Below are 14982 nucleotides of genomic sequence, written 5' to 3'. Positions count from 1 at the left end.
TGCATATAATCTGAAACATATAGCTTATATAAGTATCAGAAGTGTCTTTTTGTTATTAATCTTTGGGATTAAAAAATATTGAGATATATACAGCTCTGAAAAAAAAAGACCACTTAAGAATTATGTTTTTTTTTTTTTTTTTTTACCAATTTGAAAACCTCTGAAATATAATCAAGAGAAAGTTGGATGATAACAAGCCATCAAACCAAGTTGAATTGCTGGAATGTTTGCACCAGGAGTGGCATAACATTATCCAAAAGAAGTGTGTAAGACTCGTGGAGGAGAACGTGCCAAGAACTCTTAAAACTTTATGAATATGAACTTGTTTTCTTTGCATTATTTAAGGCCTGAAAGCTCTGCATCTTTTTTGTTATTTCAGACATTTCTTATTTTCTGCAAATAAATGAAAAATATACCTATAAATAGCTAAATCAGAGAAACTGATTCAAAAACTGAGCTGTATATTGGCCATTACTGCAAAGGATACATTAGCTGTGTCTTTCAAATCACTCTAAATGCCAACAGCAAAGGATGCTTCACTTTAAAACCGCCTTTTATGAAGTAGCTTCGAAAGAATGCAGCAAACCCAGGATGCAGCCTACACTTTGGAACACAGATAATATCTTTTGGTAAATAAATACAAATGTTGTCGTTTGTATCTTACTGGTGGCAGCTCTGAGCCTGACATATTCAAAATTAAAAAAATGTGGAGGGCCTGCCTGTGCAGGCTCAACTTGATAAAGATATCAGAGTCATCCTGCGTCACTTCAAACGTTGTGGGCATACCGTAGTATATATCCCTCTTCATAATCTCATACCTTCATCCAGATATGCCATCTGTTCTCCTAATGCTGAGAACCTGCCTTTTCTTAAAGAAAAAAAACATCATGCTTTTAACATTTAATCGTGTTTTTAACATGTTATTATATATATATATATATATATATATATATATATATATATATATATAACATATTAACATGTTATTATATATATATATATATATATATATATATATATAACATATTAACATGTTATTATATATATATATATATATATATATATATATATATATATATATATATATATATATAATAACATGTTAAAAACACGATTCTTTTTTAAAAGCATGATTTAAAGACAAAACCTGTGTTACCTCAAGGTGTTACCATAATATTAGATAAAATCCATTAGGTAGCACTTTTTATAATCTCACTTAGACTTTTTACTGAATGCTTGAAAAATAAATTTAAGTAATACAATATAAAGTGCTTATTATGTTAACATGAATTTGAACTTGTGCATCACATTTTAGCCTAAACTTTGCACCAAAGCCCCAATACATTCCTTAGTTTTCTCTCTCAGTATACTACCTGCATCTAAAATATCTGGAAAAAAAAAACAATGCCCAAGATGCCTAAGCACTGATTTCTGCTCAGCAGCTAAAAGACACACTCACACCCAGACTATATTTAAGCCCCACATGAAATCCAATTCAGAACCCTGTTGACAACTTAAGAGCCTAGCAGGTAAAATCTTTTATACAAACATATATATTTTTTCTGGGCAACAATTTAAAATAGTTAAAACTGCTATATTCTAACCATTATTTCTGTGTTTCAGGAAATTACAGATATTTCTATTCATCTCCACAAACAGGTGTGAGGCAGTTTGCTGTAAGTATAGGATTTATTCTTATACAGTGAAACAGTGCTGGCTTAAATAAAATATATTCCAGAAAAATAAATTAGCCAGAAAGCCTGTTATTTAAGGCTTCAGACTTCACACCTAATATTTGGTTTAATGTCTCCTCAGAAGCTGCACTATTACAAGACATTTTTGGTAGCCACCAACAACCTTCTGCAGAGCTCTGATTGGATATTTGACTCTTTTTCTAGGCAAAGCTCAGCCACAACTTTAAATTAAATCTGTAAATCTGTAATTACACTGGTCAGCCATAACATTATAATCTCATTCTTGTTTCTGGTTTCCTTGTAGCTTGATTAAATATTACCCTAACCAAATTAATCCTACATTTTTGTATTTTGTATCATGCAGGGTTCTTGCACCATTTTGAAAGTAAAATTTAATGCTTTTTAAGACCTTAATAAATATCATTTAAGACCCGGGTAGGGCATGTGGCCACAGGGACACTTACCAAGCACAAAGGGTGTCTCTAACTGAGACGTTACAGAACTGCAGTTCTAAAATTATTTTTTTATTATAGTCTTAGTCATCTAGCCCGCCGCTAAAGTTAGCTAGCTCTCCCCTAACCTTAGTTCTCACCTCGGTAGCTATAGCTAGCTCGCCGCTAAAGTTAGTATGTTAGCTAGCTCTCCGCTTACCTTATTTCGCTTCCTGGTAGCTTAGCTAACTCACCGGTAAGGTCAGTGTATTAGCTAGCTCGCTGCTAACCTTAGTTCTCTCCTCAGTAACGTAGCTAGCTCGCCGCTAACCATAGTTTTCTCCTCTGTAACATAGCTAGCTCTCTGCTAAAGTTAGTATATTAGCTAGCTTGCCACTAGCCTTAGTTCTCTTCTCAGTAACGTAACTAGCTCTCCGCTAACATTAGTGTGCAAGCTAGCTCACCACTAACCTTAGTTCTCTCCTTAGTAGCATAACTAGCTCACCGCTAACCTTAGTTCTCTCCTCGAGAACGTAGCTAGCTCACCGCTAACATTAGTATGCTAGCTTGCTCACCGCTAACCTTAGTTCTCTCCTTAGTAGCATAACTAGCTCGCCGCTAACCTTAGTTCTCTCATTGATAACGTAGCTAGCTCACCGCTAACGTTAGTATGCTAGCTAGGTCTCCCCTAACCTTAGTTCTCTCCTCGGTAACATAGCTAGGGCTCCACTAACATTAGTTCTCTCCTTGGATTAGATGTTCACGGTGGGCCACTCTGTTTTCCCATCGGCACTAAAAATGTAATACCTACAGCAAATTTAAGACAGTTTATGACCTTAATTACCAGGATTTTAATTTAAGACATTTTAATACTTTTTAAGGACCTGCAGGAACCCTGTCATGTGGTTAATTGAAATAACTATGCTGTTTTAAGTAAATAGAAATAGTGTTAAAGAGCCTTTTAAATAGCAAGATTCATTAGGGATTATATCAGATACTATACTTTAAAAGTATCAAGTAGTCATGCAACAAGGAAAATGTAATCCTGTATAAAAGAAAAGATGCATCAAGATGCTCAATTATCGTTGTATAATCACATCGCAGACCTCTGAAATGTAATCAAATCAAATATGGCAAGCAATTACTTTGTCAAGCACAGCAATACAGAATTACCTTTACAAACTTTTCTGTGCAAATCAGAAGCTTTATACTGACACAGAAGTCGCTACACTCCTGTAATGCAGCAACAATGCAGAAAAGTATATTAAAATATTAAAGCAACATATGCTGTTTTCAAGATGACAGATTAATTACACAAAACATCAAATATCTTCAGTTTATACTTTCTGCAATGGAAATAAATGGCAAAGCAATGAAAGAAACAGCATATTTTATCTGATTTGGTGTTGTAATTTTTTCAATCTATACTCAATCATTAATGGATTTAGGTCTAACTGTACAGTGGCAACGGCATTTCATGCTTTTCATAAATTTGTTGTGATAAAAAATAATAACAAAAAACATTATGATCATGGAAAAAGTATGTGAGCCCTTTTGTTAATAACGTAAAAAAAATGAATTAGTATGACAGTATCAGTATAAAATAGAAATTAATTAAATTTAAAAATGTAACATCTAATTTAAAAATATATATTTAGAAGGGTGGAAATTCACTATAATGACTCTTTAAAATTAGTTTCAAAAGCAGAAAACCTCTATCAAATCAAGCCTGCACAGGCAGGTAAAAAATATTATCACTCTGCATACTGATCTTTAACATCTGAAAACATGTTTGAGCTCAAGATGTTTGTGTATCCACAAAAGGTTGAGACTTGGATTTGCAAGATAGGCAGAGGATCTCCAGTTCTCCAAAAAAATATACATATACATATAATTCATTTTAAAATTTGTTTATTAAAAATGACTGAAAACTGAATCCCATATTTCTCCTTCTACAGTGACTAATATCCATACATGATTCAAGGGATTGGAGGCAATTTCAGTAAGCAAAGGGTAAGCATGCAAGTCCAAACTGGATACTGGTAACTGCCCATCTCTTAGATAATATCAAGCAAGATATCAAGAACAAAAGCTGACCTCACTTTGAGTTCAGAGATGTTTTTGTATATAAGCTACAACACATGCATACAAAAAATCCATGTCCATGATCATAAGACCCTAATGTTTCTGTGGTGTGTTAAAGTGTCAGTCTGCATGTTTTGTGGATTTAGAGACCTCTCTTGTGAGCATGTGGAAGTGTTTGTTTAATGCAAATAATTGTACATACATTTCTGTGTGAAATTCTGTGTTTTTGAGTAAAATGTATAAGTTTTCTAAAATGTGGAGAGCAATTACATCTAACAAATCTACAAGACCCTTCTGTTTTTAAAATAAATATATTTTAGACATTGCAGGGACGGTCATGCCAGGACGCTCATATTATTCATTTCACTAAATGATTAATTCCCTTCCAACTCTGAAACACAACTTATTTCAATTTAATAGAAACATTCTAAGGGACTGTTGCTTTAAAGATACATGTTGCATTGATAAAGTTTATATGCCATGCAATATTGTGCAAAACACTGAGTAAATTTAGATGCTAATACTTGGCATTAAACGTTGCACTAGCGTTTATAATTATACAAGTTGCATTTGAACATTTCAAGATAGGCAGCAACAAAAAATGTCTGGTTGTGTCTGTGTTATGTTCATGCTGAAAACTGTCTGCTCTCCTACACACTTCTTTTGTGTTCTGTCAACACTACATTTCCAATTAGAAAATGTAATATTTGCTATTTTGGAACATGTCTTTTAGCTTGTTAATACTGAAAGAAGCTTTTGAGCTTTTTTTATTGATGAATATATCAATAAAAATCCTCCATGTCCACATCAACCATGTGAATCATTTAAGAATTGTTTATATTTTCCCACCTTTAGCAGACAAAGCAGATTTGGCCTTGGAAAAAGAGGTGACATGTCACAAGAAGGTTAAAAACGACACATTTTTACAACCTCATGACCTTATCCTTCCCAACGATCTGGCCACTGGATCCTGAAAGCCTGGAAATATTTTTTTATGTAAAAATTGATCTATTCCTAATACATTTTGTGCTTACATTGATTTATATATTTACAGATTTACACCTCAGCTAAAGGAGGATAAAATATCTGACGTTCACCAGCTGGAGAACATCTACAGTTAGTGGTCTGGCCTTTTTTAGAGTGCAACAATGAGCAGCCAGAGTTCTGACATAAAAAGAGCAATCCGGATGTCCGGTGAATTCACTTTGAAAAGTGCAAAGAAGAAGGCACAAGAGCAGATCGACCATTTGTTTAATGTCTCACTGCATGTAGCTGTGACTGGAGAAACTGGGACTGGAAAGTCAACGTTCATCAATGCTTACAGAGGTCTGAGGCATGGTGATGAAGGTGCTGCTGAAACTGGAGTTACTGAGACCACAACTGAACCCACCCCTTACGAACATCCCACAGTTCCAAATGTGGTGCTTTGGGACCTGCCTGGGGTTGGAAGCATAAAGTTTACAGCAAAGACGTACGTAAAGAAGATGCAGTTTGAGAAGTATGATTTCTTCCTTATCATCTCAGACAGATTTAAAGAGAATGACTTCATGTTGGCCAAGGCGATCCAAAAAAGGAAAAATAAGTTTTACTTCATTAGATCAAAGGTAGACAGTGCTGTTCAACATGAAGGTGATGAAGGAACAATTCTCTCGAAAATCAGAAAGGATTGTCAGGAAAACCTAAAGGAACTGGGAAACCCTCCTGTGTTCCTCATATCCTCTAAGGATCTTTCTGCATTTGAGTTTGAGGAGCTTGTTTCAACTCTGAACTCTGAGCTTCCAGAGCATAAGAAGTATGCTCTACTGCAGTCTGTACCAATCACATCAGTGGCTATGCTGGAGAAAAAAATCAGCATGTTTAAGAAGGCCATCTGGGCTGCAGCTATTGCCTCTGGTGGGATTGCAGCAGTACCGGTGCCTGGCCTGTCTTTCGCATGTGATACAGTCATTGTGATGTCTTTCTTTACAAGGTGCTACTATGCCTTTGGCCTTGATGACAGATCGATTGAAAAGCTCTCAGAACGACTGAACAAGCCAGAACTCAAGTCCCTGAAGAAAGCCCCTCATTTAAAGGAACTTGCAGAATCATCAGTGCTTCGAATGGGAGCGTCCGCAGCAGGAGAATTTCTGTGCAGTATGGTGCCGGTTGTAGGGAACGCAGCAGCAGCGACAATGTCTTTCAGCATGACCCGTGATCTCCTCGAGAATGGATTGACAGTGTTAGCAGATGAAGCGAGGATGGTGCTGAAAGAAGCAGGACTGGAGTAACAAACATATTACATTTGTAAGCGTACAGTGGTGTGAAAATGTTTTGGCACCTTTGGTTTTCACCTTTGGTTTCCTTCTTTGTGCCTTTCCTGTTTTGGGCTTGTGCTCATAATGACAGCTTATGGGGTGGGCCAGCTCGGGCTCGGACATTCGGACATGTCCATTCTGGACTTTCTGGGCCCGATCTAAGCTCTAACGTGTGCAATATCAGAAACAGGTACATTTGTTCCAACCAAAAACCCCAAAAAAGCATAAACTGTATAAAAATAAAAAAAAACTATAAACTGTATAAAATATTTGGCAGCAAATGTTTTTTCTTTCTTTTTTTCTTTCTTTCTTTCTTTCTTTCTTTCATGTGGGTATAAAAAAGCTAGTCACTGCTCTGCTGTCTGTTCCTCCTTCACTTTTAGTTCATTCCCGCATCTGAACTAAAGATAATCTGTACCCAATATAACCTTACTCAGCACCCTGGCCTTTACTCACACTCACAGTCACACTACATTCACCGCACATTCTCCCCAACCACCACCTCATGCACATCTTGTTTCTCATCTTATACCATGTCTACATGTCACATTAGTACTTTATATATGAATATATGTACATTAATAACATGCAATTATATATGTATATAGTGCACATTATATTTCTATATTCTCTATTTTTTGTTCTTGCATATAGTGTGTTCTTTACTACTAACAGGGACTGTGCAAGATTGACTCATCTGCAAATCTGTGTTATTGTGGTGTGAAAATATAAAATATTTTGATTTGCATTTGTGTCTGAAAAAATGTTAAATGCATATATTAACTGCATTGGATTCGCACATATTTTAACACCTTTATGTGATTTTGTACATTTCAATGCATGAATAATTGTGTACATATTGTGGTTCCTTAAAACTACGCATACAGTTGTTTTTTTCCATTTAGTTTATGCTATACAGCGTGTAGGAGATGACTTTTCTGTAAATACACAAATGTTGTTCTGAGTCACTATATGTATAGTGGTGTACAATACTACTTAGCCACAGTAAAATCAGTGTACAGTTCATATTTTAGGGTAGCAAATGTCAGACCCACTCCTAAGTCCTCACCTGTTCCTTTTTTGTAGTCCTTTGTTATCTTTACCATGTGTTATTTGTCAGTCTTTGTGTATATATACCCCTTTATTTCTGTGTTATTTTGTCTGGTTTGATGAGTGTTTATCTACAGTTTATGCTGTTAGTATGCTTGGCTTGTTTGTCTTTTTCATTTTGTTTTGTTTTACGTTATTGTTATATATTACATGCATTTATGGCTGCCTCCAAGCTCAACTTAAATTCATAATTATCAAATTCATATAAATTACGAATGATTGATTATTAAATTGATAATTATAATTAATGTTTTCCTTAATTATGTTGTGTCCAATAATATCAAGTAGTACTATTCCTTTGAGAAGTAAAAGCTAGTATAAGACTTTCACAAACATTTGAAATAATGCAAAATACCTTTTACTAATTGAACTCATTACTATTATTATTATTATTATAATTATTATTATTATTGGCAAAATATCAATAGATATCATTATGCACACAATGCTATACATTGCAATAATTAAAGGTATCTTTTGACAATAAAGGTAAAGGACGTAGAATGTCATAAAGAGAACACATCCCCAACTGTAAACCATGAAGGTGGTTGGAGGATGCTTTGGGCTTGTGCGGCATGCATATATTTCACTGGTATAAAAAAGAAACAACAATTTGAAACAAACATATGTACAAATCACCCTTTTAAATAATACCAACTAAAATTTGTTTGTGCTTTAATTTACTTTTAAGCATGAATTACCTGCAAATATTGTAACATTGTTAAGCTTGTGACATCCTGCCAGTAAGAGGTACATTCCTATTTTACGAAATCAAATTACACTGCAGTACAGTACACGCCCACAGATGTGTGTGTTTTGTTTTATTATTAGGATCTCCATTAGCTGCTGTCTTAGCAGCTGCTATTATTCTGGGCGACTGACAGACATAATGAGACGGTGCAATAATGACACACAAAAAAGACATTACAGAACAATTTGATTCATAAAAAAAAAATAAAACAATTCTGCTTAATATCTCCAACCTAGCCTACCTGAAAATTACACTGCATTATTTACATAATTGATCTTTAGAAAGCACTGTATCTTTGTTTAGTTATATTATTTTTTACAATCAGTTTTACACAGAAACTGGAACTCCAGGCACATCATAGCTTGACTGGATTCTCTGCCCACCATTTGGTGCCTCTGACCTGAGTGGGTCTTGTAGGTCTTGTTTCTCACGGTGCTTGAAGACGTAAACTGATTTGTGGTTTGGAAAAAAAAAAGTGGCAGGTACATTTCAAATGCATAAGCAAAACCCACCAATTCTGACCTGAGAAAATGCATGAAATACAATGCATACAAAACCAGCAAAACCACTTCCTGTCTATTGTCTATAGTGTGTGTGATGCTCTCATGGGAACACTTTTCATGCACACATTCAACACTCTTGGCACCAGCCAAAGAAAGAAAGAGTTTTTTGAGTGATCATATTTTAATTAAAATATGGCATCTGCTTAAGAACCTCGGAAGAACCACCTTTCAAAAGGCATAGTCTTCAAGATCTGTCCACATACACTTTCTGCAAATTGTTTGTATAAAAACGTATTGTTTCATAGAAACCTGAGGTTTTTGCTTACAATAAGCAATACTGAAAGCATTATCAGTTGTTGCATTACATGTATAACCTGCAGGAGAACCTGCAGATATAAAGAGTAATACACAATTTTAGCATTACTTTAGTTTCTGAAAAAAAAAAAAAAAACATAAAAGTGGGAACCCACTTTGAAGCCACACCCCTGTGAATAATGCCCACTCCCATCTGAATTTCTCTGCAGTACTTTATTGACAAATGAGGAGCATGCATCTTGTTTTTAAGGTAAATTAATTTCTTGTCATTAAAACTGTATTATTGTGTCACAAAGGTAGTATAATCACAGCTGTTTTTAATGCATCGATACAAAAATTATCATGCCTTTAACCTAGACATTATTTCAATTCAAACACAATTACTGAGCTGTCTTTTACATAAGAAAAGTAAAAAAAGATGCAGTTATTGCATGTCTATTAGACATGAGAAATTTCATTTAATGTAGATTTCTTAGGGGTCTGTAGGAACGATGGCTGGGGTGAAAGCAAAAGCAGGGAGAATTGTTTATGTAACATGGCAAATAAGGGCTAGTAATACGTATTTGTTCACAGAAAAACATAATTAGGGGAACTGCTTTCAAATTCAAAAACCTAATCGAAAAAAAATTTTCACTCTGTTTTTTGCATGTTACACTTCAGATTTTTATTTGATTAACGTTTTGAATACCATGTCTCTTGTTAGTTTCACCTCATAATGATGTGATAGTTTGTGGTTGTCTATAACTTAAAATCTCAATAAAACATTTTAAAACAAGTTTGTGGTTGGTAGGAGACAAAATCTGAAAAGGTTCAAGGGGTATGACTACTTTTGGACATAAAAAAAGATAAAGATAAAAGATTACATAGGATTTGGTGAAAAAATCAGTTTGGGACACTTTTATTTGCTTTGTAAATGCAGTCCCTTAATGTTCAGATGGACAGTAATACATTTTTATGATGTTTTTTTATTTTTTAACTGTTTTTAGCAAGTGACAAGCAAAGCAAGAGAAATCAATAACTAAATATCCTTATCTGCAGATATCCAGCCATTTTTAAGACACCAAGACAATGGGCAGTCGATTCTCTTATACAGATGAAGCCACTGAGGAGTCTGGCAACCTAGAAGGAGCTCCTCAAGAGGTGCAAGAAACTGTTGATCATTTGTTTAATGTCTCGCTGCACATAGCCATCATTGGGGAAACTGGAGCAGGAAAGTCTACTTTTATCAATGCATTTAGAGGTCTGGAAGATGATGATGAGGGTGCAGCTAAAACTGGAGTCAATGAGACCACTGCTGAACCCACCCCTTACAATCACCCCACAATGTCGAATGTTACCCTTTGGGATCTGCCTGGAGTTGGAAGCCTAAACTTTATAGCAAGGACTTATGTTAAGGAAATGCAGTTTGAGAAGTATGATTTCTTCTTTATCGTTTCATCAGAGAGATTCAGAGAGAATGACATCATGCTGGCTAAAGAGATCCAAAAAGGGAACAAAAAGTTTTACTTCATTAGATCAAAGGTAGACAATGATATTCGAGGAGAAGATTGAAAGAAAACTTTTGATAGGGAGGAAACCTTATCAAAAATCAGAAGAGATTGTCAGGAAAACCTAAATGAACTGGGAAACCCTCCTGTGTTCCTCGTAAACTCCTGGAATCTTTCTGAGTTTGATTTTGAGGAGCTTGTTTCCACTCTGAACTCGGAACTTACAGAGCATAAGCAGTTCGCTCTGCTGCAGTCTGCACCAGTCACTTCAGTGGCTATGCTGGAGAAGAAAGTCGACATGTTTAGGAAGGTCATCTGGGCTGCAGCTGTCACCTCTGGTGGGATTGCAACAGTACCAGTGCCTGGTCTGTCTTTCCTGTGTGACACAGTCATTGTGATGACTTTCTTCAGAAGGTGCTACTACGCATTTGGCCTCGATGATGGATCACTTAAGAAGCTCTCAGAACGAGTGAACAAGCCAGAACTGATATCCTGGGAAAAATCTCCACTTTTGAAGGAATTAGTAAAAACATCAATGGTTAGACTGGGAGGATCTGCAGCAGGAGAGTTTCTGTGTAGTTTGGTGCCTGTTACAGGAACTCACACAGCAGCAACAATGTCTTTCACCATGACACGTGGAGTCCTTGAGAATGGTCTACAAGAGTTAGCAAATGAAGCAAAAAAGGTGCTGACAGAGGCAGGACTGGAGAAACGAACACACTGAAAGAGAAGTGGCAAAAATGTAAATGAACAAGATACTGTAAAATACATGATTTTTGATAGCATATCTGATACATGTAATTTTGCAGTAGTTATGTTTTGTGTGAATCTGTGGTTTAATCTAACAATGCAATAAATGCTGCCTCTTCAGATTACTTTTGTTAACCTATTTCTTTTAAAATTTAAATTGAATTCTTCAAAGACCATGGAAGGCTTTCCACTAAACACATTGATATGAGGTTTTGATCACATTCTGAGCAAAAGGGAAGTCACAGAATGTTGCACTATAACAAACGATTCCAGAAAACGAGTCAGTAGTGGTTGGTCAATAAAATGAGAAGATTTTGGGCCCCACCTTACACCCTGCGCAAGGTGCATCCCAGGGTTATTGCTCTCTTACACCATGTCAGTCTATTTTCCCAGCTTGCACTACATGAATTTGAGGAGAGTTTGCAAGCAGGAGAGTGGGTCATATCAGAAGAAATAGAATCAGTTAAGATTAAAATCAGACACACTATTATACACAAGTGACAAGTGTGTTACTTTTATTTTTTTTCTTATCAAATAACAAGATGAAACAGTTGTTATATTATGTTATTTTCTATTTTTATCAAGAATTCCTCCCACAGCTGCATTCTCTGTCATCTGGTCTAATTTAAATAGCTGAAAATAAAAAGCTTCTTGAAACTAAATATACATATTTCAGGGCATCTGCTCACTTTAAGCAGTGAAATCCCAGAGTTTTCATTATTTTTTAGCTTATCATCATTTTAGGGGTGTTTAAGTCTAAAATTTTCTCGTAATGCCTTTTCACGTAAATGACCATCTTGCGTACCTTCACACAGTGAACAAGCAGGTCAGTTTCCTCTGCTGAGAAATGTTGGACATTTCCAGATATCTTTGCCATTAAAATAGCAACACACCTGGCTCTTAAAGTGACACAGGCCGCAGGCAATAAAGTGACACTCTGAGTGGTGATTAAGAAAATTAGTATGTTGTTTGCTCGTTTTGAGCCGCACAAGGTGTTCCCTTCATTACAATAGCAAAGATACACGATACATCAAGAAGACGGTTGACGCCTTGCCTTTAGATTGCTAAAAAAAAAAAGCCTTAACCTTTAAGGAAATTATTGAACTTTAAACGAGTAAGTGCAACCAAATATTTTGTGTTTCATATTTTCCACATTTTCTAGAATCATGTAAATATGAGTAGTATCAACATTCTTTAGTTTTTATCACAATTAACTGATAGTTTAAGACCTGTGGGACACCATGTGATGCAAGATGTTGGCCCAACAATTGATTCTAACTAAAAGCAAATTCTATTTAATATTATTTTTACGCTGTTATAAAATATTTGATATCAATTATTGTAGACTTGTATTACCGTATTTTTCGGACTATAAGGCGCACCGTATTATAAGACGCACTATCAAAGAATGCCTATTTTCTGCTATTTTTCCATACATAGGGCGCATCGCATTATAAGGCGCGTTAAGTGACACTAGAAAGGGTGCCTATATCAAAGTGAACAGGGGTGGCGCCATGTTTCCCTTCCCCCACCGGGGGTGGTCTCTTGGCGGTGGAGCGTCTCAGTATACAAATCTAGCTCTTTCAAAGTCAAACGAGTGCTGGATATTAATCTACACAGATTCACCTCATAATGATGTGATAGTTTGTGGTTGTCTATAACTTAAAATCTCAATAAAACATTTTAAAACAAGTTTGTGGTTGGTAGGAGACAAAATCTGAAAAGGTTCAAGGGGTATGACTACTTTTGGACATAAAAAAAGATAAAGATAAAAGATTACATAGGATTTGGTGAAAAAATCAGTTTGGGACACTTTTATTTGCTTTGTAAATGCAGTCCCTTAATGTTCAGATGGACAGTAATACATTTTTATGATGTTTTTTTATTTTTTAACTGTTTTTAGCAAGTGACAAGCAAAGCAAGAGAAATCAATAACTAAATATCCTTATCTGCAGATATCCAGCCATTTTTAAGACACCAAGACAATGGGCAGTCGATTCTCTTATACAGATGAAGCCACTGAGGAGTCTGGCAACCTAGAAGGAGCTCCTCAAGAGGTGCAAGAAACTGTTGATCATTTGTTTAATGTCTCGCTGCACATAGCCATCATTGGGGAAACTGGAGCAGGAAAGTCTACTTTTATCAATGCATTTAGAGGTCTGGAAGATGATGATGAGGGTGCAGCTAAAACTGGAGTCAATGAGACCACTGCTGAACCCACCCCTTACAATCACCCCACAATGTCGAATGTTACCCTTTGGGATCTGCCTGGAGTTGGAAGCCTAAACTTTATAGCAAGGACTTATGTTAAGGAAATGCAGTTTGAGAAGTATGATTTCTTCTTTATCGTTTCATCAGAGAGATTCAGAGAGAATGACATCATGCTGGCTAAAGAGATCCAAAAAGGGAACAAAAAGTTTTACTTCATTAGATCAAAGGTAGACAATGATATTCGAGGAGAAGATTGAAAGAAAACTTTTGATAGGGAGGAAACCTTATCAAAAATCAGAAGAGATTGTCAGGAAAACCTAAATGAACTGGGAAACCCTCCTGTGTTCCTCGTAAACTCCTGGAATCTTTCTGAGTTTGATTTTGAGGAGCTTGTTTCCACTCTGAACTCGGAACTTACAGAGCATAAGCAGTTCGCTCTGCTGCAGTCTGCACCAGTCACTTCAGTGGCTATGCTGGAGAAGAAAGTCGACATGTTTAGGAAGGTCATCTGGGCTGCAGCTGTCACCTCTGGTGGGATTGCAACAGTACCAGTGCCTGGTCTGTCTTTCCTGTGTGACACAGTCATTGTGATGACTTTCTTCAGAAGGTGCTACTACGCATTTGGCCTCGATGATGGATCACTTAAGAAGCTCTCAGAACGAGTGAACAAGCCAGAACTGATATCCTGGGAAAAATCTCCACTTTTGAAGGAATTAGTAAAAACATCAATGGTTAGACTGGGAGGATCTGCAGCAGGAGAGTTTCTGTGTAGTTTGGTGCCTGTTACAGGAACTCACACAGCAGCAACAATGTCTTTCACCATGACACGTGGAGTCCTTGAGAATGGTCTACAAGAGTTAGCAAATGAAGCAAAAAAGGTGCTGACAGAGGCAGGACTGGAGAAACGAACACACTGAAAGAGAAGTGGCAAAAATGTAAATGAACAAGATACTGTAAAATACATGATTTTTGATAGCATATCTGATACATGTAATTTTGCAGTAGTTATGTTTTGTGTGAATCTGTGGTTTAATCTAACAATGCAATAAATGCTGCCTCTTCAGATTACTTTTGTTAACCTATTTCTTTTAAAATTTAAATTGAATTCTTCAAAGACCATGGAAGGCTTTCCACTAAACACATTGATATGAGGTTTTGATCACATTCTGAGCAAAAGGGAAGTCACAGAATGTTGCACTATAACAAACGATTCCAGAAAACGAGTCAGTAGTGGTTGGTCAATAAAATGAGAAGATTTTGGGCCCCACCTTACACCCTGCGCAAGGTGCATCCCAGGGTTATTGCTCTCTTACACCATGTCAGTCTATTTTCCCAGCTTGCACTACATGAA

General features: G+C 36.1%; 1 protein-coding gene and 1 pseudogene across 1 annotated transcript; both read left to right on the top strand.

The window, feature by feature from the left end:
- The first annotated feature begins 4087 nt into the window (after positions 1-4087).
- On the top strand, positions 4088-6477 carry LOC111193834 (interferon-inducible GTPase 5-like). Its single transcript, XM_049466595.1, has 2 exons — positions 4088-4138; positions 5265-6477. Exon 2 carries the CDS (start codon positions 5359-5361, stop codon positions 6475-6477), a length of 1119 nt encoding a protein of 372 aa, XP_049322552.1. The 5' UTR covers positions 4088-4138; positions 5265-5358.
- Positions 6478-10111: 3634 nt separating this feature from the next.
- On the top strand, positions 10112-14668 carry LOC111193960 (interferon-inducible GTPase 5-like; annotated as a pseudogene).
- Positions 14669-14982: the final 314 nt, after the last annotated feature.

The sequence above is a fragment of the Astyanax mexicanus genome, chromosome 17 (assembly GCF_023375975.1).
Source record: "Astyanax mexicanus isolate ESR-SI-001 chromosome 17, AstMex3_surface, whole genome shotgun sequence".
Classification (NCBI taxonomy): Eukaryota; Metazoa; Chordata; class Actinopteri; order Characiformes; family Acestrorhamphidae; genus Astyanax; species Astyanax mexicanus.
Note: the sequence above shows the minus strand (reverse complement) of the source record. Positions and strands in the feature narration are given on the sequence as shown.